At 42.9% G+C, this 24,515-nt stretch overlaps 1 protein-coding gene across 4 annotated transcripts in view; it reads left to right on the forward strand.

Annotated features, from left to right (window-relative positions):
• The first annotated feature begins 12,103 nt into the window (after positions 1–12,103).
• MAP2K4 (mitogen-activated protein kinase kinase 4) overlaps positions 12,104–24,515 on the forward strand; it is a 107,048-nt gene continuing 94,636 nt past the window's right edge. For 2 of the 4 annotated variants that reach the window (XR_014014028.1, XM_081219866.1), the window contains exons 1-2: positions 12,104–12,231; positions 22,727–22,759. Coding sequence is in view for 2 of the 4 variants with exons in the window: in XM_081219866.1 (XP_081075992.1) it covers positions 12,117–12,231; positions 22,727–22,759 (148 nt within the window). In the remaining 2 variants the exon portion in view is untranslated. The remainder of the gene's footprint in view (positions 12,232–22,726; positions 22,760–24,515) is intronic. The other 2 variants (XM_081219867.1, XM_081219868.1) reach the window with 1 other exon arrangement.

A 24,515-nucleotide genomic window follows, 5' to 3' on the forward strand; every position in this document is an offset into this window, starting at 1 on the left:
CCTCCGCGGCGCCGAGGCCACTGTGCGTCGTCTGCAGCGGGCGGTTGTGTCATTCATTCGAGCTCCGCGCGGTCACTCAGTCCTCACCTGGATGTGTAGTGAGCCCCGGGTCTGGGCCGGGCACTTGGACCAAGCACTGCGAGGGCTGCAGAGGTCGTTTTCGTGACTTTCCCAGACCCCTCTGCCAGTCCCACACCCAGAGCTGAAGCTTTCGGGTCCTATCCCAGGTTCTTACCGGAGTCTCTCGTCCTTGGGGTTCTCACCTCACTTGGCTTCCCAGGGGCATATGATTTGCCCCAACCTTGCTCTGTCCCGCTTCTCCAGCTCTCACCTACTCTGCATTTCCCGGGCGCTCTCCTTCCACCTTCCCTCTTTCAGTGTTGAAGTTCAGTAGGGTGCCAGCCTCTCTTCCCACCTTGTCTCTTGCCTGCCTGCCCCCCTCACCTCACGCCTTCAACGTGGTGTCTTCCTCGCCTCCTCCCTCCCCTTCTTCCCTTTCCCACGTGCCAACAATGGCCAAGTCCTATGATTTTACCGCCTATCTCTTCGACACCTCCGCTCTGTCCACTCTCTACCCCTACCTCCTTCCCCGTCATTTCTAACCGGGATAACGGGTGAAGCCCTCATCAGTTTCAGAACTTCGGTCTTGCCCATTTCCAGGCCATCCTGCACTCGACCACACAGTCATCTTGTGGGACAAAGCTGTGTTAGTAGTAAGTATCAGGTCCAAATCTGAGAGACTGGAGTTACGTGTGTATCGTATGAATGTTCAATCACGGGCAATTGGCAAACCGTAGAGCATTTTAAAAAGGAGTTGGGGCTTCCCTGGTGGCGCAGTGGTTGAGAGTCCGCCTGCCGATGCAGGGACACGGGTTCGTGCCCTGGTCCGCTGAGCCTGCGTGTCCGGAGCCTGTGCTCCGCAACGGGAGAGGCCACAGCAGTGAGAGGCCCACGTACCGCCAAAAAAAAAAAAAAAAAAAAGAGTTGTCAGTATAGTGAAGTACCCTGCCCAGGGTTATCAGGAATGGGAGACATCTCTGAAGAAACAAAGCTTTGGGCAAAGGGGGGGATGGGTGGGTCATGATGTCTTCACATATCTGAAAAACTGACCAGTGGGAAACGGATTCAGCATGTTTTTCTAGGCCCCAGGACCTGAGCAAGACCCACTCTGCGGCGAAAATAGTGAAAAATACTATTTCAGCTTAACCCAGGTGGAAGTTTCTGAAGGCGACTTGTGTAACAAAGCTGTTTTTTGAGTTCCTGAGCAGAACATGGGTAACAATTTGTCAGAAACATTTAGAGAGACACTTGCAGAGGGTGTTACTTCCAACACCAAGGTGCTTTGCTTCTAAGAAATTCAAGAGGTGAGCTGGTTTGGAAAGGGAAGATGATGAGTTTTTATCTTTAGCATGTTAAGTTTTTAGCTGATAAACATCCAAGGAAGATAACAGTAATTTGAAAGCTTTAATTGGGCCACGGAGCCCTCTGTGAATCTGATGGAAGCTATAACTCTTTTCACAAGGAAAGTGCGCATACATATCTATATACAAAATTTTGCACACAAATTCAGGGAGTTCACAGAGCCCTGAAGTGCATCCTTGGAACCCACGAACTTCAGGTTGAAAACTCTAATTCTGATAGATGGTTCTTGATATGGAAGTTACACTTGGCAGTTTAATAATTTCTTTATAAACTGTCACCTTGCTCCTTGTGATATGTGATCATCATTCCTGCCCATAAAAGTTTTGGCCACTAACTAGGTCTGTTAGTCTCTTGAAGTATGAGTTGAGACAATTATTTATTATTAACTGTGCATTGTAGTGCTTCTCCTCAGACCAGTGCCAAAAGCATCATTTTGGAAGTTTGCTTAAAAACTGTATTTCGAGGCTCCACTTCTCAGAGAACCTAATTTTAGGAGAAGGCAAGAAATCTGGGCTTAACATGCCTTTTGTGTGAGTTTGACTTGCGGCCACATTTGAGAAACCCTGATTTAGAGCAGTGGTCGCTACACTTTTTTGATCAAGCACTCTTTACCAGTAAAACTATTTTGAGGCTAGAGAGCCACTATTTGTATATGTATTTATTAATAAATAATATACATGTATTATTTTGCCTACATATTCTATATAATAAAACGTGAATATAAAAGTTAACAAAGACTGAGGTAAGAATGAAAAAATAATTTTTCAAAATACTTATTTTATTTGTTGAATAAAATTCCCACTTAAAATGAGATGGAACAGGCCTCCTTAGTTGAGCAAATCTTGATTTAATACTCTAATTTTACAGAGATTTTTCAGGTCTTGTTCTACCTTTACTTTTTTTTTTCAACACTTAGTTTTAATGGCTGTCATAAATTAAAAAAGAAACTTCACAAACCCTCCAAATGGAAAAAGTACATCATTGGCAAAACATTTTCATTTTTCAATACCATCTGTTAATTAAGCAATTTTTGAAGAAATGTGCCTACTAAGAAATTCCAAAAAGTACCTGGTAGGATATTGTATAACCTTAAGCATCACTGAAAATTATCTTCGTGTTCTGGATAGGGTTTCAACCACAGAGCCTAATGTTTACTAAAAGTTGGGATCTCACCTCGTCAAGACTCTCTATGTAATTGATCCGTCTCTTGTTCGTGCCAGAAAAAGAGCTCCTGCCTTCAGGTACAGATGTGGAAAACTTCTGAATCCTATAGATGATTCTTTTTTTTTTAATTTTATTTAAGTATAGTTGATTTACAATGTTGTGTTAATTTCTGCTGTACAGCAAAGTGATTCAGTTATAAGTATACATACATTCTTTTTAATATTCTTTTCCATTATGGTTTATCACAGGATATTGAATCTAGTTCTCTGTGCTATACAGGACCTTGTTGTTTATCCATCCTACATATAATAGTTTATATCTGCTGATCCCAAACTCCCAATCCGTCCCTCCCCCACCCCCCTTCCCCTTGGCAACTACAAATCTGTCCTCTATGTCTGAGAGTCTGTTTCTGTTTTGTAGATATGTTGATTTGTGTCATATTTTAGATTCCACATACAAGTGATATGTAGTATTTGTTCTCTTTCTGACTTACTTCACTTAGTGTGATGCACAGATGATTCTTTATCCCATTAACCGATCAGGGGCCCTTTAAAGCTTGGAGAGTTCTATCTGGTTAACAATTTCAGGGAGATTGAGTAAGAGGCCTCAGACTCCCTTAAACATTCTACCACCCAGAATTCTCCTTCTTTGGTCCCTTAGGTGCCTCATCTTGATGCTTCTTACTGATTTCTGCTTTCCGCGCGGTCCCTTGTGGCCTCCATGGGTCTCCTTCCCTTCAAGCTGCTTGATCTCTTGCTGAGCTGATGACCCTCCCGGCTTTGGACAGCCAGCCCCTGCCCTTGCTGAATCTGTGACATTTCCCTCTTTCTGATGGCCAGGGCTCCTGAAAACCCCACCAGCATCGAGCAGTGGGAGGCCCATCTGTCCTTGCTGTCGGATGCGAGGGATGGCTGGACCACTGCCCAAGTTTTTTCAGATTGAACTTTCCTCCCTGTGACAGAAGCTTCCAGGAGCGTTTGGTGACTCTTGAAGGGCTTGAGATCAATAGAAGAAGCAAGCTTTTTCTTCCTCTGGGGAGCCAGCAAGACGGGTGAGTCATCTGTCACTGCTAATTAACAAAAAGGGTCTGAACATTGGGAAACACACAGAGAGAAAAGGATTGGGATGAACCAGACACTGGGGTTTAAAAGAAAATACCAAAAAAAACCCTATTTTCCAGAATATAGTCTATTCATCATGTGGTATTAGGAGAACACAGAGAAAATTAAGTTAATGGGCAGCAGCAGTGTGTTTTAGGAAGTCTCGGAGGGCCACTGCAGAGAGATTCAGGCTGCCCGTGGAGATGCGCAGAAGAAACGGCATGTGGCCAAAGGCACAGAACATAACCTCATCTTGGAAGAAGCTGGGATACCAAGAATTATGCATAGAGTGTATTCATTAAAGCTTGCAGAATTTTACCAAAGATTCCTTCTTTCCTCTGATGCTGCTGTGGACCCTCCAAACCAGGCACTGGAAACTGGAAGCATGTATTTCGTTTGGCAAGCACAGTTTTTAAATTCTTATTTTGAATTGGGAACACCTTTTATGGTGTATGACATACGCTGACCATCCCTGTAAATCAAGTCTCTTTACATTTTCCAGGACTTTAACCTGGTCTCTAAAGGTGTTTGAACAGAACTGCTCAGTAATATTCTCCAGAACTCAGAGGAGGTGGTAGTTTAATGATGCCCACCTTGGATTCTGGGTTTTAGAGCTCATTGGGGATGCCTGAGGGCTCAGCTGGCCAGTGGGTTGGAGGGCTTTCAGGGGAAGAGGCAAGGCTGACCACTGCAGCCTGGGGAGGGCACTGCCTCACCAGAGCCCTTCTCCCCTAGAGCCCTTCTCCCCCAGAGCCCTTCTCCCCCAGAGCACTGGCCATGTTCTTGTCAGTCTGTTGTCTCCACCAGGCACCAGGCGTCTAGGAACGGTCCTTCCCCAGATCCCCGTTATTCAGGGCAGCTCCCAAGAGAGAAATACGAAGGAATCAGTCAAGAGCAACAGCAAGAATTTATCCTAGGTGTATGTAACTGTATTTTCAGGACCCAAATTCAGACCTCATGGTCAAAAATTGGGAACGTAGTATTTGAATTGTGACTGTCCTGGAAGATTCATGACTTGTGAGCACTAGAGCTCAATCAGAGTCCACTAGGGGGGAAAAAAAAAGAAAGAAGGAGTTAGATCCTCAAGACCTATCTGGGAGAGTTAGACATTTGTCTCATGGATACACTCTCTTATAAACTGGGATCTGGACTTCTTTCTCCATGAAGAATGATCTTGGATTTCCTCCACATACCTGAAAACATATGTAGTCAAGGAGACATGGTCTGGTGTAGACAACCTTGTCTGTGAGCCTGTGTCGCCCTCCAAGGCCACCCCTAGGACCACCCGGACCACGCATGGATGCCGGAGGACAGTTGTGTTCAAGGCAACCACATCCGAGTGGCATCGTTTGGACCTCGTGAAACAGTGATGTGAGTCCTCCTGAGGTCCCTGTGGCGTCCTGTGGTCCTCCAGGACAAATGCTACCCATCTCTGTGTCGTCATACACTCCTGAGCTTTTAAGATCATGTCTCCTTGCTCCAGCCTGGCTGAGAGGGAAAAGAACAAAGAAATCCCTTAACTTGGCTTCCTGAAAACCACTGAACTGCACCAAACTGTCTAAAAATATATTCCCGAATTCTAGCACACAGACTTGTGAGATGGTAGGGGAAAAAAAACCTGCTAAAACATGGCTTATATATGTAACATCAGGAGAGAGTAGTTTAGAAATGACAAAAAGATTATCATTTTTCTTTGACTGCACATGTGGCTTGGATTTAATAAGGCATAATAGACCAAAAATGGCATGAAAGCTCTACAGTAGCACCTGTCAAGAACAGGTTAGAATAGGCAGAGAGAAATGGGGAGGGTAGCTTAACAAAACTTTATTTTCAGGCTTAAAGGGAACCAATAAAGACTTTTAAGTAAAAAAAGTACTATCAAAAATTTTACTCTATTGATCTAGTAATAAATATTCACTGAGTAAATTCTTACACGATCTATCATCTCTGTATCTTGCAATTAATTGCTATTCGAGTAGAACCAGAGCAGAGATTAGAAACTCGGTACATTTATTTTCTGTTCAATAAAGAGAAGAAAAGAAACATTTTGTGTAAGTAAAATAAGGAAAAAACATATCTTTTTATAAAACAGACTTTTCAAAAATAATTTGTGTTTCTGATTAGTTTTTAAATGAAACTGCTTAGAAGAATATAAATGTATGGTAATCAATACTTTGTAACTCATAAAAGAATGCTTGTTGCAACAACAGAAGGACAGCTATCAATCTCAATTTAGCTACATATTAAATAATTTTCATTAGGTATTACATTTACAATATTCACAATTCATAAGCTACCAAAAGTTTATTATCAAAAGACTTTCTCCAAATCCAGTTGCCCAGTCACTTATATGGAGAAAGGAAAGATGAATAAAACAGATAGGAAGTGGTAAAATTCTAGTTCTTTTTGAAATTTTAGTTCTTTATAACAAATTTTAAATTTTGATGCAGTATTATGTGAAAGTTTTACAACTCTAAATTGGTACTGGAGGGACTTCCCTGGTGGCGCCGTGGTTAAGAATCCGCCTGCCAATGCAGGGGACACAGGTTCGAGCCCTGGTCAGGGAAGATCCCACATGCCGCGGAGCAACTAAGCCCGTGCGCCACAACTACTGAGCCTGCGCTCTAGAGCCCGTGAGCCACAACTACTGAGTCCACATGCCACAACTACTGAGTCCGTGTGCCACAACTACTGAAGCCCCCACGCCTAGAGCCCATGCTCTGCAACAAGGGAAGCCACTGCACTGAGAAGCCCGCACACCACAAGGAAGACCCAATGCAGCCAAAAATAAATAAATAAATAAATAAATTAATTAAAAAGAATAAATTGGTACTGGAATGTGGCTGTTTTGTGGGCCATCAGAGGCTGTCTTTATCTACGACCTAAGACAAGATCAGGGAGAGAATGACTTTAGATGAATGAACTGAGTTTAAATACGACCTTTCTTCGAACTAATGGGAGCTTGTGTCTGAGGTAGTTCATAAGTTAGAAATGTCAACAGAAAAATATATTTATCAATTTTTAAAGGAAAATATTATATACCATTATTATTTAAATGCATACTACTATAATTATGAACGAGATTTGGAATCAGTGGTTTAGAAGCCATTTATTTATCTTTTACTCATTTTTTTTTCTATTGCATTGCTGGTGCTCATTTATTGGTTCATACGTTCTTTAGATATATAAGTAAATATATCTTTATATTTATGTATTACAGACAAACATATGAAGTACTTCTGGGGTATAATGAGGTGTAGTTTTCAGAGGTGTATTTAGACTTAGAGAAGCTCTTAGCATCTGACTAATATAAGGTAAATTGCATTTTTCCTAAGTGTCCACTTTATCTTTTTATAAAACGCAATTCAGACTTTTTGTTCTTGTGACATCTTCTCTCCTGCTCATTAATATTTTTGTGCTGTGTATAGTGTATAACTTTATTATTAATTCCTATTGTTGAATAATTGAATTTTTTTCAATATTCCAAAAATAGAGAATTTCCTATGTGTCCAGCATTAATTTTTTCGTTCATCTATGTCGCTGATAAAATGCTTCATCCACTACTAATAGAATTTAGTTACTGATTTCTGATGGTTAGAGGAAGCCAACAAATTGTTTGTACCTCTCAGAAAAGGGCACAGTTTCCTTGAGCTCTGACTGGTAGATTTGATATGGACCGATGTACCAAAAGTGAGTCATCTGTGGTCACAGGAATTCATGTTGTGGTAGTTCCTCTTGAAATGAACACATTTCATTTTAAGTTTATAAAATATACAATGTCTGCCAATGTCCAATTCAGTGGCTATTATAGATGAAATGCCTCAAAATACACTGTTACCATAAGGGTGGCTCTAATAAAAAAGACAGATCATAATGTGTTTGCCTAAGATGTGGAGAAGCTGGAACACTCATACACTGCTGGTAGAAATGTAAAATGGTGTAGTTACTTTGGAAGAGAGTTTGGCAGTTCCTCAAATGGTTAAACACAGAGTTACTGTGTGATCCAACAATTCTGCTTTTAGGCATGTACACAAGAAATTTGAAAACCTATGCAAAAACTTGTACACAAGTGTTCACAGCAGTGTCAATCAATTGCAGTTTATTTTTGCCTTATTTGGAATGTGAAGAGAAAACTGTCCTCTTAATGTAACCATTGAGACCTGTATCAAGAAGAACAAGCAAGCTACATTTCTAAGCAAAGGTGCTCTAAGCAGGGGGTATACAGATGTCACTCTGACCTTGTCATACATTGCTCATAGCAATGGCCTTACTCTGTTATATCCATCCTCTCCAGTGGGAAGGAAAAATCATTACATGACAGAGCCAAGAACTTCAGGCCCCTTTAGGGATTTTTGTCAAGGAGCTCTTATAAACATGAATTTGCTGGTTATTGAAACATATTTTGCCTAATTGCCTTTTCCGCTCCCCAAGGATTATGCCAGCTACTAGTATATTACTAAAAAGGCTGTACTTCTTTTAAGCGATTCATTATTTTGAACCATGTATGGGTTTGTTATGGCTGTCATAACAAAGTACCCCAGACTGGGAGGCTTAACCAAGAGAAATGTATTTTCTCACAATCCTGGAAGCTGGAAGTACAGATCAACGTGTCAGCAGGGTTGCCTTCTTCTCAGGCCTCTCTCCTCGGCTTGTAGATGGCCGTCTTCTCCCTGTGTCTTCACACAGCCTTCTCTCTGTGTGTCCTGTTCTCCTTAAAAGGACACCAGTCATATTGGATTAGGGCCCAGTGTGACCTCCTTTTACCTTAATTACCTCTTTAAAGCCTTATCTCCAATACAGTCACATTCTGAGGTACTGTGGGTTAGGACCTCAACATACGAATTTTTTTTTGCAGGGGAGACACAATTCAGTCTATAAGAAACCATAAAACATAAATATATAAGAAAAAAATTAGCATAGAAAAAGTAAAAAGCTCATAGCTTCATCAATTTGAACAAGCCAAGATCCTTTCTTGTTTTTGCCCAAACTCAGACCTAGTTGATGTTTTTTTTTTAATTAATTAATTTATTTATTTATTTATTTTTGGCTGTGTTGGGTCTTCGTTGCTGCACGCAGGCTTTCTCTAGTTGTGGCAAGTGGGGGCTGGCTACTCTTCGTTGTGGTGCGCAGGCTTCTCATTGCAGTGGCTTCTCTTGTTGTGGAGCACGGGCTCTAGGCGCGCAGGCTTCAGTAGTTGTGGTATGCGGGCTCAGTAGTTGTGGCTCTTGGGCTTTAGAGCGCAGGCTCGGTAGCTGTGGCACACGGGCTTAGTTGCTCCGCGGCATGTGGGATCTTCCCAGACCGGGGCTCCAACCGGTGTCCCCTGCATTGGCAGGCGGATTCTTAGCCACTGCACCACCAGGGAAGTCCCTGATGGTTCTTATCCCTGGTTCTTATGCACTAGTTAACAATACTAACAGCAATCCAAGTATACTGTCTGTTTTATTACAAGCGCAGCATTAGGCATTATTAAACAAAAAACTAATTAGTTACATATTACTCTTCTCTGAAAGCATCCTTTATTTCTGCTTTCTTTAGACTCTTTTTGTCCCATTTTATCTTAAAGTACTTCTTTAATTAAAAATTTCTTTTTCATTGAAGTATAGTTGATTTACAATGTTGTGTTAGTTTCTGGCATGCTGCAGCGTGATTCAGATATATATACATATATATATATATTCTTTTTCATATTCTTTTCCATTATCATTTATTACAGGATATTGAATACAGTTCCCTGTGCTGTACAGTAGGACCTTGTTGTTTATCTATTTTATATACAGTCATTTGTATCTGCTAATCCCAAACTCCTAATTTATACCTCCCCCACCCCCTTTCCCCTTGGTAACCACAAGTTTCTTTTCTATGTCTGTGAGTCTGTTTCTGTCTTGTAAATAAGTTCATTTGTCTCATATTTTAGATCCCACAATATATTTACTCTTTTAATTCAACTTTCCTGAATGAATTTCCTAGTTGGAATGTTTTCCTTTAGGTTTATTTGTTACACATATTTTCCTCATTTAAGTTCACTTAACTGTATCAGGTCAATGTTTTTCTTACTTGATTAAACTCTTCTTGAACAATCTTAAATGTAACCTATATAATCTAAAATAATATTGGAAAACTTTTTCCTACTAAATAGTTGACTAATCTCTAGTATTGCCTCTAGGATTTCTATTAAATAATAAGTTTCTATTAAAGAAATATGTATAATTGGAAAAAGAGACTAGTAGCATTTTACATAAGACTGTAAGTATATCAATTGTCCACATCAAAAAATGGGGGAGGGATACTTATGGTACTAATGCGGGTGGGGAGACTAGAAGTCTTCCAAGTCATTTCTTGGTACCACTCCAAAACCCAAGGAACTGCAAGTGAGAAATGAAATGGCATACACAACAGTGACATTTAGTCAGCAGGAACTGGTTGTGAAATCTACTGGCAGGTACTGGAATAAAGTGTCAGAAAATTTCTCAGATAGAACTATTTGGTGTCTGGTAATCCTGCATCTGGAGTCTGATGACGACATTTGGTGTGTTTGCCAAAAAACTATGAGGCTGTTGATGCTTTCTCCCAGGATGTTAAAGTGGCCAAGCCAAGGAAAGTGCAAAACTATTGCCTGGGGATGGTGGTGGTGGGGTCCCTATATTTTTGCATCAATCTTTGTTAATTGTTGGCAAGTTGTGTTGATGTTTTGAGAGAAGAATTTCATTTGATTTTTGATATTAACCCCTCCGGGCACTAAAACATAAACCTCAAAGAAAAGAAAGCTGTCTTCCAATCTGTACCTCCAAAGAAGAGCATTTAGGGAGCCTCAGCTCCTCCTTTTCTCTGTCATTTGTTGCTATTCTTCCCATCAGCACCATGTCAAAGACGCAGATTGAGTATTTAGCCTGTACTCTGGGCTGAACAGCCTGGATGGGACACTTTCCTTCCAGGTTCTGATTATATTTCCTTTCTGGGGACCCCACTTTTATGGTTCCCCAGGACCAAGAAGAGCAATCTGGGATACTGATTCCCAGATGGGAATTTGGCAGTGTTTCTAATGACCTGGAAATGGAGATGTCGCTCTGCCAGCCAGGCCCTCAGAGGAGAGTTCTGGCAGGCTGGAATGCAAGGCTCTCCACTTTTAAGCACACCTACATGCTCTCACCTTCAGTTTGCCTTCACTGCCTCCCCAGTTTACTTTCCCTAAGCCCTAACTCTAGCCCCTGTGAGCAGTCAAGATGATGGCTGAGGTTGGGTTCGGAGCAAGAAGGCAAGGCTTCTGTTGATGGAGGGGACATTACCAAGATGCCCCGAGGAAGTTCCAGCACAGATAAGGTCTGTGTGGAAGGATGTCCTGGTATAGATTGCTCAGTGCTTCCAAAGGGCAGGAAACATCCAGCTCCATGTTTCAGACTACTTGGCATATTGTATAGTTGGTCATTCTATATATAGACGAGACATACCTCTGCCAAGAGATCCATACCTTACCGTTCCAATTACATTTCTGTTGGCCCACAAACCCCCAGCCTCATAAAGGACCTTTTTTTTTTTTTTCTTTTAGCTGCTGCCTTCCTAAAACCAGTCTCTGTGCCAAGCACTGGAAGAAACTTGATTTTGTTCTGTGAAGTTGCCATCTTATATAATTCATATTTAAATTATATAATTTATATGGCTCGTCTTATAAGGTGTAGAAGAGGTGGGGGAGAGAATCCAGTGTGTATTTAGGGGAAGTCGGTGATATAGATAATATATTTCGGGAGGCCAGGGAGCTTGCATGCTTAAGATACTGTTTTTCAAATTTAATGTGCATACAAATTACCTGGGGATATTATTAAAATGTAAATTCTGATTCAGTCTTCTTGGGATGGGTCCATTGACGGTACTTTCAGTAGCATTCCTTAGGATCTCCCAGGGCAGTGTAGAGGGTCAGGGTGTTAGGCAAGGCTTAGTGGGAGCTCCAGATGGAACCACAGGTAGAGCCAAGTCCCCTCTGGAAGTGCCGTGTCAGAGACTGGACAAGAAGCACGAGCTCTGCGATCCCTTTCAGTTTTACGATTCTGGTTTTGGGTTCTGAGATTCCAACAGGGGCTTCTTAAACTTTTGGGGTCACACACCTCTGTAGGAATGATAGAAGCTGTGTACCCTTTTATACCCCAAATGCACACACTCCTCACTCCGCAAACCGCTCTAGGCCCCGTGGCGGCCCGCAGCCCCGGTGCAGGACTTCTGCCGGCCTCTGGGGTCCCGCACCGGCGACCTGGTCAGTTCTGCCGCTCAGCCGCTCAGCATCTGGTGCGGCTCCGCTTCAGCCGCGGGCGGGGGCGGGCTGGGGGCGTGCCGGGGGCGGGCACAAAGCGAGCTCTGGCCACGCCCCTCGGCCGTGCGAGAGGCCGAGCTTGCTGCATTGCAGCCGCCGCGGCGCCGCTCGGCTCCTCACTCCCAACAATGGCGGCTCCGAGCCCGAGCGGCGGCGGCGGCTCCGGGGGCGGCAGCGGCAGCGGCACCCCGGGCCCCGTGGGGTCCCCAGCGCCCGGCCACCCGGCCGTCAGCAGCATGCAGGGTAAGGAAGGCGGCGGCGCCGAGACCCCGGCCCCCCGGCGCGGCCGTCGGCGTCGTCGCGGCCTGTCGCCGCGGCCGCGGACGCCCCCGGACCCGGCTGAGGAAGCCACCGAGCCGCCCGTGCCGGTCCGCCTCCCTCCTTCCCCTCTTCCCGCCCCGAGCCGGCCGCCCCGGGCTTGGCCTGGCTCCGGGCGGCGGGCCGCGCAGGCCCGGGCCGCGGCCTCCGCCCGCGCTCGGCCCGGCGGGCTCCCGGCCGCCCGCGGGGGCCCACCTGGCCCGGGCCCGCCCCCGCCGCCGCCCCCGCCGCCGCCGCCGCCGCTTACCTGGCGCGCCCCGCCCGCCTTTCCGGGAACGCGCGGCCGGGCTGCGGCGGCGGGAGGCGGCCGGGGCCTGGCCCGCGGGTCCCGGCCGCCCAGGGCGGCGGCGGCGGCGGCGGCGTCCCGGCCCCGCGCCCCTCGGCTCCTCGGCCCCGCGCCCCGGCGCCCCGGCCCGGCTCCCCGCCGCCGCCGCAGTGGGGCCCGCTCAGGGCCATCTTGGTTCCCTGCGGGCGCCGCCGGGCCCGGCCGCCGCCTGACCTCTGGGCTCCGCGGTCCTCCTGGACCCTCGGTTTCCAAACTTCTGCAGGTTTCTGCGCGCTGGGCGGGTGGGGCGGGGGTGTTCAGGCCCGTGCCACCTGTAAGGTGATGAGACAGCCCTTGGCCTGGGAGAGGCCGGGGGTTTCTGTGTTAGCCTGGCATGCAGACCAAATAAATAAATAAATAAATAAAACAAACAGGGAGCTCGGTTGAAATGCAGAGATCCGGGAAATCGAAAGGCAGGGGTCAGAGTGGTTCTCTGCGGGGACTGCACATCTGAAGCAGCCCTCCTAATTAATGACTTTCCCCAGTGGGAATGCTTATTAGCTCTATGTGGCTCTTGACAGGGGCTGTTGTGAAAATACCAGGCCCCAGCCCGTGAGGGACCGTTTCCTTGAGTTTACTGGGGAATTTTGAGTAGTAATGTTATCTTTGAAAACAGGGAATCTCAGAAATCTCTTGACAACTTTTGCAGACTTGCTTGCGTTAAATTATTAGCAGCGTCAGTTGGGGTACCCTTCGTGGTCCGTGTGACCATGGTTACTCTTTGATTAAAATCTTCCTAAAGGGCTCCGAGGTCCATCTTAACCGTCTGTCTGGTTAGGTTTGACGTTTGTTGAGTATTTCGGGTTTATGAGAAGGTGATTCATGAAGCAGAGGCGGGATTTTATTCATTTTTATATCCCTGTCCCGCTCCCCATGGGATATACGTAAGGAACAGTGATAGATATATACAGGATGATGTCAGAGCTCAGAGGACACTTTCTGTGCAGGCCCTCAGATAATTAATTCAAATTAAATTAGTTATTGGATGCCACTGTGTTGTACAATATACAGATGAAGTACAGGATGGGTTTCCTGATCTTCCAGCTCTAGTCTCGTTGTCGTTGGTGGTGCTGAAATGAAACAGCAAAATGACAATTTAAGATTATATTGCATATCCAAAACAGGTGACTTACAAAGCTCATAAAAATGCAAGTTTTTTGGGGGGTGGGGTGGGGGGGAGGGGATGAGTAGGGAGGCTGATAGTTCGAAAAAGCTGTAGAAATTAATTTTTGTTCAAAAATGTTTACTGATGGGCTTCCCTGGTGGCGCAGTGGTTGCGAGTCCGCCTGCCGATGCAGGGGACACGGGTTCGTGCCCCAGTCTGGGAAGATCCCACATGGCTGCGTAGCGGCTGGGCCCGTGAGCCATGGCCGCTGAGCCTGTGCAACCGGAGCCTGTGCTCCGCAACGGGAGAGGCCACAACAGTGAGAGGCTCACATACCGCAGAAACCCCCCCCCCAAAAAAAAAAATGTTTACTGAGCATCTGCCTAGTGCCAGACGTAGTGCTCTAGTGCTGGGTATACAGAAAAGAGTGAGTCAGACGGTCTCATTCCTGATGGAGCTTACCCTCCTGATAGGATTGGGGAGGGAAGACAATATGCAGATAAATTTAAAAAATTGCTAATTGAGAAAAGTGTTATGAAGGTAACAAGCTGGGTTAGAAGTTAATGGGGGAGGGGGCAGTCTGCTTTGGTAAGATGGTCACAGAAGACCTGTCTGGAAAGAGGACTCTGTTACGATAAAGAAGAGGGTTCTAGGCAGAGGGAACAGTGTGTGTGAAGATTCCAAAGTAGGAAAGAGCTTAGAGTGTTCTAGGAACTCAGAGGAAGTCATCGTGTTGAGGAATTATTCTGATGCGCTCCATTCTCCTCTCCCACCCCTGAGTTTTGATACCCAGTAAACTGAACTTTCTAATAAGCAGAACCCAGTTTAAAAGGGAGAGGGAGGACATAAGACTTCTCTTTGAATTTTTGATGAATTTTCTTTTATCAGTACTGTGTCTAGCCTTGATTGACTCAGGAACCTGTTGTATCTTCTTGAACCTCTCTCAGTTACTCAGAATGAAGAGAAGCACTTGAAACTCTCAGGACGTTTTCTCGCACAATCCAAGTTACAAAGCTTGAGCTTAAGCAGCTGTGTAGGATCTTTTTTGTTTGTCTTGTGATGTTAGAGCCCAGCCTCCCTTACTTCACCTATCAGATCTTTGGCTTTAGATCATACTTCAGGTCCTTAGAAGATGTTTGGTAAATGCGACTCCCCCCCACCCCCGCAAGCATGGTCACCTGCCACCCCCAAAGCACTGTCTCTCTGGGACCTTTTAATGGCCAAGCTCTTTCCAATAGCAGGGTTTAGCTGTGGGATGCATGGAATACATGTCATATTAACAAACATTGGTGGTCGTTCTGTGTGAGAAGCACCGTGCTGGGCACTGGGTCACCCTGCACATTTTTTCATGGCTTGAGGTTTGTGGCCCAAGAGTGGTCTCAGCTGAGAATTATTGATTTTTTTTGGTTTTTTAATATCATAATGCTTGAGTTAAGCCAGAGCTCTGGTGTCCTGCATTTGAATCCCCTCATCGGGACTTAAGAATTTTGTGACCTTGGGCAAGATACTTAACCTCTCCAAGCCTGAGTTTCTCAGTTGGGAAGCAGGAATAATGCTTACCTTACGGGAACTTTGAGAATGCATATAAAGTGTGGGCCTGACATACAGTAAGGATGTGATTGATACATGTTAGCCATCATCATTGTTAATAGCAACAATACTCTTATTTGTAATGGTCTAATTAATTGTCTCTTTCATTATTAGCAGATGAGTCCCTAACGCCTCATGATCCATCACACGGTTTCTTTAGCTTCATTATTACTGGGTCCTACCCTTTACTCTACCCTGTTTATTTCCATTTTTCATTATTGAGCATTTCTGGTCAGAGTATTCTTGATGAGTCTTTATCCTCCCTGGGTTCACGTAACTGCTCTGCTGTGTACAAGCTCTGTGACCTTGGGGAAATTACCTACATTTTCTGAACTCACCTGGGATTCTTATCTGTTAAAATAGGGATAATACCTTACGGGGCTGTTGTGAGAATCACATTATTAATGCACATGAAAGCGCTTTGAAAATTATAAAATATCTATACATATAAGGATTGCTATTAGACATGGCTATTTAAATGCTTTAGTTACTAAACCCTTAAAATGTAGCAGATTTTAAAAAATCTCATGAACACAAGAAGTTAAGTTTATTATAGGAGACTTAAAGCAGGGAAAAATTAAACTTTTCCTTAAACTTTACTTGGATAGCTGAGAAATGTCAGTTTTAAAAAAATGTGTAGAATAGTTAGAATCTATAATTGAGTCTGAAAAACATGGAGACATTTGTAAAGTACTTGTTACAGGAACTGGTTATAAAGTATATGTTTTAAGTGCCTCTGATTCTCTTAATGTGCTCATGTAGGTAGTTTTTCTTTTTTTCTTTTTGAGTCTCAAATATTGATGTATAACAGAAAAGTTATGGACTAGTCCAGTCCTTACCCATTTACCCTCAGCTGAACATTTTATAAATATCAATTTAAGTAAAAAGATGATAGCTTGATTTTACTTTTAAAAAATGGGCAAAATAATGTACAGCATAGCGACTGTAGTTAATAATATTGCATATTTGAAAGTTGCTAAGAGAGTAGAGCTTGAAAGTTCTCATCACAAGAAAAAAATTATTTAACTGTGTGCGGTGACAGATGTTAACTAGACTTACTGTGTGGTGATCATTTCACAATATGTACAAATAGCGAATCAAGTTGTACACCTGAAACTAATATAATGTATGTCAATCATACCTCAGTAAAAATATTTACAAAATAAAAGAAAACACACAACCTTCAACTGTAATGAAACATACCTGTTAAGAAAAAGTGAAGATTTAAAATCAGTGTACTTTTTTCTCCCAATAATATTTGAATATAAAAAATTAGTATGAAATGCCCTATTTGTGATTATATTTGACTGTCTTTCTGTTTTTACCATTTAGTTGGTGGTTTTCAAGAACCATAGGAGGTGCCTTTATCCCAGTTTAAAGAACTGAATTGTGCTGACAGTGGATAAGGTACCAAACCCTAGAATTGCTTGCCTTTCCCACTGTGTTGCACACTATTTCTTTCACCATTTATTTGACATAACCTGATAAATAAAGTCCAGGTCAGGAGATTGGTCCCTCCTCAAAGCACATATTGCATTTCTGTATGTTCCTTAAAAAGGAGAGCAACCCTAGTATTAAAATTTAAAAAGTAGAAAAATATAACGCTTTCAGGATACTGATTTTCTCACATTTTCTTTTAATGCCCCTTATTAGAGTGTGAGTTGAAACTTGTTTAAGATGGGATATTAGTGAACCCTGTATTTTGAATCATGTTTCCTTTTTTGCAAATTTCTCTTTTTCCATTCAATTTCTGTTAACTAATTTGAGAAGCTGGGTTGATTTGGGCCCATAGAGTTTTTTCTTATTTTTAGGGGTCTGGAGGTCAAAATCAACTCCATCACACATAATTCAGGTCAGTCTGCATCTCTAGTAGATAGAGACAGCCCACATGGTACAACCTGAGGAAGTTTAATTCACATTTAAAATTAAGAAGGGAAACTAATAGTTAACACAGCTCTTTTTTCACTGTCTTTACCTAATTTGATGCTCGTTAAGTGCTCTTTAAGGGTAGATGGGCATGGTCTCCTTTCATATATTAGGGAACTGACGTTTAAATTAAGGAATTTGCCCTAGTTGAAGTGGGTTTTAATCCACCTGGTGACAGGCAGCCTTTGCTCTTTCTACTCTTCTACCCAGGTTCACATGGTTTCTCCGAGCTCTATTTAAGTCACTTCAGCCATTCAGGTCTGAGAGAAGAATCTTTGCCAGAAGTGATGCAGATTCAGGAATAGAAGGAAGAGATTATTTTAGGTTTCAGTCAGGGGGTGGAAGCTGTATGCATCCAGCCATGTTTGGGTTGATTTTGGAGCCTCAGGGCTTCCTGATGCTTCTTTGTGTTGCAGAGTTCTGAACTTGCTGGGGCGTTTACCCTGGCATTTTGAATTCGGGGGCATTTTGATTGCAAATCTACAGGCAAGTAGAAAACTTTAATTAGATGTTGAAAGGTAATAGAACTCTTTCAACACTATGCATAGTATGGAAAAGGCACCCACTTAGCATAAGAGTTAATAGCATACGTTGCCATCCTGGCTAAATTTGTCATCTGGGCAACTTACTGTCCTGATAATGGGCATGGGTTAGCTTCTGGCCCTTTTCCCCAACTCCAGGAAGTCTCCATGTGTCTCTTCACACTCTTGGCAAGGTTGAGAATTAACATGAACCCGTAGAAAGGATTCAAGGGCAAGGAGAGAGGAGGTTGGCCTGACTTAACAGCCGCGCAGTGAGGGAGCACTGGCCCGTAGTTAGCACAGCTCAAGATGGACCTTTACAAAGAAGCTGGCAGTCCCATCGTGCACGGCTTGATTCTTGAAGAACAGCATGGCATTCCCCACCAGGGAGAAGGATGGTGGAAGTGGACACCACAGCAGCTCTTTCAAGCTGTACTATATCTCATCTTACCAACAGTCACCCAAAGTTTTCAAAAGGGGGAAGCTAGAAAAGGGTTGCCAGATAGATCTCTGTTGTATATCTGACATATATTTATATATGTGTCTATCTGTGCCTGACTTTGCTGAAAAATAAGCGACATTAAATGGCTCTCCTGATGCGTTTGCCAGTGTCTCTGAGATCTGGGTTAGGTTCCTGCCAGGAGACAGTACCCACTCCGGAGTTAAGTCCTCAGGACAGCAGGCTGGGTGTAGGAAGGGCTGTAACGGAGAGGCAGAGTGTGGAATCCTTTGCTTTTACCTCTCTTGGTGACAGGAAATGAAAGGAGAGGGACTGGTTTTGTGTGGGTTAAGCTGGTCTGATAGGGAAGGTACCATAATCGTTGCTCACCTGAGGGAGAGACCAGGAATAATAATGAGTCTGATAACATTAACCTGTGCTATCCCAGGCTCTGTGTTGCATTTATTACCTTATTTAATCATCACAGAACACTTTCCGGTATTATTATTCTGTTTTACAGATGAGAAAATTGAGGCTCATAGAGGTTAGATGCTTGCCCACAGTCACATGGTTGATGAGTTGCTCTCCCCGGGTGTACTGGGTTTCCTTGAACGGACTCGATGGTAATACAGTGCTTAGTTACAAACCGGAGAGTGAATTAGGTGGTCATCAGCCTCAGGAAGGAATGGAACTGGCATATGAGAGCTGACAAGATCCTGAATTTTTTAAAATGTGGAAAGGATTAGTATTCATAAAATCATGATGACGCAAATGATGACGCATCCAGTATTCTGGATGACGCAAATAACCTGGAATTACTAAATGAAGGTGGGTGGGTCCCTTTTAAGTTTGAGAAAGGTGAAGTCAGGAAAGCTCAAGGAAGTAACACAGCAGGAAATCTTGTGGAACTCACTCTAAGTACAATGAAAATACAAAGTTTGGATAAGCTTAGATAAATGCTGAGATGTTAGAGTCATAATGGTATACTATGAGTAACTTTACAGTTGAAGGCGCATGCCAAAATTTTGAGGTTGAAGTTGGAAGGCGGCAAGCTGCTGGCCTCTTCATGCTTGTGGCAGAGGAAGGTTTGGGAGCTTGGTCTGTGGGCCTGACCCAGTAAGGCAGGCAGCTGTGGTTTTCTTTGTATCAGTGTGGCTTCATACTGGAGTTCATTATCCCTTTTCAGCATTACCAGAATCCAGGGTGTCCAGGAAACTATAAGGCGCTACTGAGGAGGTGGAAAGCTGCTTACGCCCCTGTCCCGCCCTCCCGCCCGTTATACCCTCAGCCCAGGCGAAGGGCAGTGCGGATGGTTGCTGTGCCCCATGAGGGCCACTAGACAATCAAAATTACACGTGCACACGCTGTTTCAAATTCTAAGATTGCTTGATATTATTCTTAATTTTATATATAAATGAGGAAACTGGGGCTCAAGCAAGATGCCTCTTTTGAGTTTCACAGTTGGAACTAGAACCCTGGTCTGACATTCCACATTTTGTTTTCTACTTTCTCAAATACTCTTTGCCTTTGGTTTTAATATACACTTATATACATCCTAAACAGCCTTTTAAATGGATACAGGCAAGCTCACTTTATTTGGTAAATACAGTAAATTGTAGGTTTCCAGTTATGGCCAGTTAAGGACTCTCAAGATTGAGGTTGGACGGTGAGAATGAGGGGGAAATGTGGTGGGAGAGTCCTGGTGAGAAAAAGGAGGGGAAAAAGTCCCACAGAGCTTTATTTCTTTGGTAGGCCTACTAGCACCTTGCCCTGTACATCTCAATATTTATTCTTGGGGGTCTGAGATTTAATGAAAAGAAACTTGGCTGGGGCCATGTACTTCCCCACATCTATACTGTAAGCACCAACTCTCTGACTTTTACGGGTTCCTTTTTTTTTTTTTTTTTTTTTTGGCTGCGTTGGGGCTTGGTTGCTGCGCGTGGGCTTCCTCTAGTTGCAGCGAGCGGGGGCTACTCTTCGTTGCGGTGCGCGGGCTTCTCATTGCGGTGGCTTCTCTTGTTGCGGAGCACGGGCTCTAGACGCGCGGGCTTCAGTAGTTGGAGCACGTGCACTCAGTAGTTGAGGCTCGCTGGCTCTAGAGCGCAGGCTCAGTAGCTGTAGCGCACAGGCTTAGTTGCTCCGCGGCATGTGGGATCTCCCCGGACCTGGGATTGAACCCGTGTCCCCTGCATTGACAGGCAGATTCTTAACCACTGTGCCACCAGGGAAGTCCCCCTGGTTCTTTTCCATATATATAATCTCTCTCTATAGAGTTTCTCCCCCGCCCCACCCCCATGTGTGTGTTTGTGTGTGTGTGTGTGTGTGTGTGTTTGTATAGTCTTTTAGAGGTCTAGAAAGATTTAGGTAATGGCTTTTAATCTGATTTAATTGATAAGATTACATGGAGTTCCAAGGAAAAGGTGAGCCATCTGTTCCAGTTACTTTAGCCTGTGCTTGTCAGTTAGCAAGTCTTTTCTGAGTGAGAAATAATGCAGAGATAGATGTAGGTATGAGTCCTTAGAATCTGTTCATCTGGTCACTTCATCCATAATTAGGTAAAAAGAGCAAGTCTGTAGTTATGCTTTGAGAATTTCACCCCTTCCCTTTTAGCTACATGTATGGATTCTGTACTGATGACAGAACTTCAAGTTTTGAGAATTTTGTAGCATTTAAAAGGGGGCTTAACTTCTGATGTGTTAGGGGAGTAATTGGTGACGTTCTAACATTCCCAGTTACATATACCTTAAATTTTTTCCTATTCATTATACTTTTATCCTTTAACTTATTTTTATACAACTATACAGATCCAATTCATTCTTTTTCACATACTTCTCAGACTTATTTTTCTTGCTCCTTTCCCCATTCATCTTGCTATTTAGTTCACCTCTTTGCTCACCTTTTATTTTTGCTACCTAGTAGCAACTATTGAGCCTATTTAGAGCTAAAAAGAGAATAGTAACTATCCCTCGAAATTGTTTCAGTGTTTCACCAGCTTCCTCTCTAGTCTCCAGGTGAATTTTCTGTTCCCTCTTCCAGCGGAGGGGGTGGGAGATGGGCTTCTGAGCTGTGGCCAGGCTCCTCCGTGTTTCCTATTCCACTGCTGCTTCCATAGTGCCAGCTGCCAGCTCCCTTTCCTCCTGACTTGTGCCAGCTCATTTTGCCTGGTAGGAGGCTGGCTGGTGTTTAGTTGCTTAGGCTTATAAGATCCACAGAATCCATTTTTTGTTGTTTGTTTGTTTGTGTTTCCTTCTGAAGTCTGTTCCTGCTGCACATCTGGCCGGGGCGGCGGGGTGGGGGGGCGAGGAGGCGGGCAGCACGTGTATGGAGCCTAAGCAGTAGAGAGACAAGTGTCAGGGCACTGCCTCAAGTTTGCCCCCAGGACTTCTGTCCCTTGAAGTCTCCACTCCCACTTCCTCCCACTTTGCCATCAGGTAGTAAGTAGGCAGAGGCTTACTTTTGTGTCCCAAAGGTACCTTCATGTCAGAGTAGCTACATTAGCCATTTTTCAGGTTTTGTGCATTATAGGTACTATATCTTAAAATCCTAGGAATTTCAAAGCTGGATGGGAAATACTACTTAAACATATCCTTTTTAGTCCTGGCTTTTTTTTTCCTGCAAGTTTTGATTGAATGTATATAACTACAACTTGAGTGATACTCATTCTAAATTTGCTTTCCCCATTTTGTTCCCCAAAGCAATAATAAACACAAGCATAGGTAGACCACTGAGAAAACCAGAAATTCACCCAATAGACTATGATGGCAAATGAATATTTTGGAAAGGCTTTTGTTTTGAACAGCTTACTTTACTGGGCACATTTTACAAAATTACATCTGTATAAATATATGCATAAGGTATAACCAGGCCCAATTGAATTTGGAAAATATGTTTATGTTTCTAAGGAGAATTCAGAGGTTTTCATAACTGCTACAGTCCTATGTACCGTTTCTAGGGACATGGTCTTTTTTCAGGCCTACTTCACAGGAATTTAAGCACCTCTTTAGTAGTTCACTGTCTTATCATTTGAGGTTAGCTCACTGGCAGAATGTTCCTATGTGTGTTTAGCTTTCACAATTTATCAACTACCAAAGCTTTTGAATCAGGGGTAGTAGTTAATCGAATAATTCCAAGTCAGTAACTTGAGTTAATAAAATAGCTTGTGATGTGTTCTGAACTTGTAGATTGAAGAAATTGACAAAACTGTCTTAAAAGTTGTTCTTAACTTCCAAGGGCTAATAGCTATTCTTCTTATTGAATAGATGTGAAAATTAACAGTAAAGACAACATAACTCTTATAATTTAAACTTGATTTCAGTTTCGTATAATAAAGTACAATTAAGTCAGAAAGAGCTGAGTTTTTGAAGAAAGCCCGTATGTTATAGTTCTATCTGTGATGGTGGAGGTTATGTGATTTGAACTGTTCTTAAATGTATTATAAAAATGCTATGTCATGTTCTAATTTTGGTTTGTTTGATTTACAGTAAATGAACTGGAACTTATCTCTTTTACTTTAGGCTTTCAGATAAACTTCTGTGAAAAGGCACAAAGTAAGCTACAAATTTTATGATATTATGCTACTTAATTTTTTTATATCCATCTTGGTATTGGGAATGTGTCCACTATTGTTTCAACTAACCAACCATGCCAATTTTACTTTAAAAGAGCTTCCATTTTTCATTCATTTTCCAAATACAAAAAAAACAAAACAAAACAACTGTGTTATATTCTTGCTTTCACTTGCAATTGAAATAGGAGAAACATATGTAGGTATTCAAATGTATGTAACTATAGAAAGATGTACTAGATTTAGAAAGATGTATACAGGTGTAGAAAGACATCTATTCATATGTATATAGTTATATAGAAAGACGTACATAGATATTTGGACTTAGCCATAATTTAAACCACAGGTTGAGGAAAGTTCACTTTTAAGATTGGAGTGCAGAAAGTATACAGTATAACTGTATTCTGAGACCTCATGCTTTAAAATTGATTTATTTTAAAGGATACATTTAATGAATTTTAATTTTTTTCTTTAAAACAAAGCTTTTTTCTTCCTCCTCCCCACCCCCCAACATAGACAGGGTTTTTGTTTGTTTGTTTTTTAATAAATTTATTTATTTTATTTATTTATTTTTGGCTGCATTGGGTCTTCGTTGCTGCGTGCGGTCTTTCTCTAGTTGCGGTGAGCAGGGGCTACTCTTCGTTGCTGTGCACGGGCTTCTCCTTGCAGTGGCTTTCCTTGTTGCAGAGCACGGGCGCTAGGTGCATGGACTTCAGTAGTTGTGGCTTGCGGGCTTCAGTAGTTGTGGTTCACGGGCTCTAGAGCACAGGCTCAGTAGTTGTGGCCCGTGGGCTTAGTTGCTCCGCGGCATGTGGGATCTTCCCGGACCAGGGCTCAAACCTGTGTCCCCAACATTGGCAGGTGGATTCTTAACCACTGCGCCACCAGGGAAGCCTTAGACTAGGGTTGTATATTAGGGTACCAGTCTTCATATACTACAGAATAGATTTTCTATAAGAAAGCAAAATTTATAAAGCCAAAACAAATGCATTTTAAACTTAAATGTCATTTGTATAAAATGCAGTTTTAAAAATCCCAACTCAAGAAGGCTATTCTCCAGTTAACATAAATATATCCCAAAATATAATGCATTCATCTTCTGCTTGTTGACTCATAGTGTGGGAAAGAATAATGACTGCTTTTTTTTTTTTTTGCTGTGCCGCGAGGCTCGTGGGATCTCAGTTCCCTGACCAGGGATTGAATCTGGGCCACGGTAGTGAGAGCCTGGAATCCTAACCACTAGGCCACCAGGGAACTCCCACGACCGCCTTTTGATGTACATCATTGTCTTTTCCCCCCAGCTTTATGAGATGTAGTTGACATGACATTGTGTAAGTTTAAGGTGTACGCATGATGATCAGATGCCCTTACATATTGCGAAATGATTACCACAGTAGGGTTAGTTAACACCTCCATCACCTCACATAATTAGTATTTCTTTTTTGTAGTAAGAACCTTTAAGATCTACTCTCCTAGCAACTTTCAAGTATATAATGCTGTATTGTTAACTGTAGTCACCATGCTGTTACCTTTTAGATCCTCTGATATGTATCATTCTTAAGTAAATTAGTCAAATGAAATAAAGTTTAACCTGGAGAAAACATTTCTGCTGTTTTTAAATTTTCTGATGGAATCAAAATGCTTAATTTCCATTGGTTGAACATTGTGACTTCCTTTGAAAAGTAGTTAACAAAAATTTGTTTCTTGATTGGTTTATCCATGATATAAATATATAATGA

This window comes from Mesoplodon bidens (genome assembly GCF_964165515.1).
Source record: "Mesoplodon bidens genome assembly, chromosome: 19".
Classification (NCBI taxonomy): domain Eukaryota; kingdom Metazoa; phylum Chordata; class Mammalia; order Artiodactyla; family Ziphiidae; genus Mesoplodon; species Mesoplodon bidens.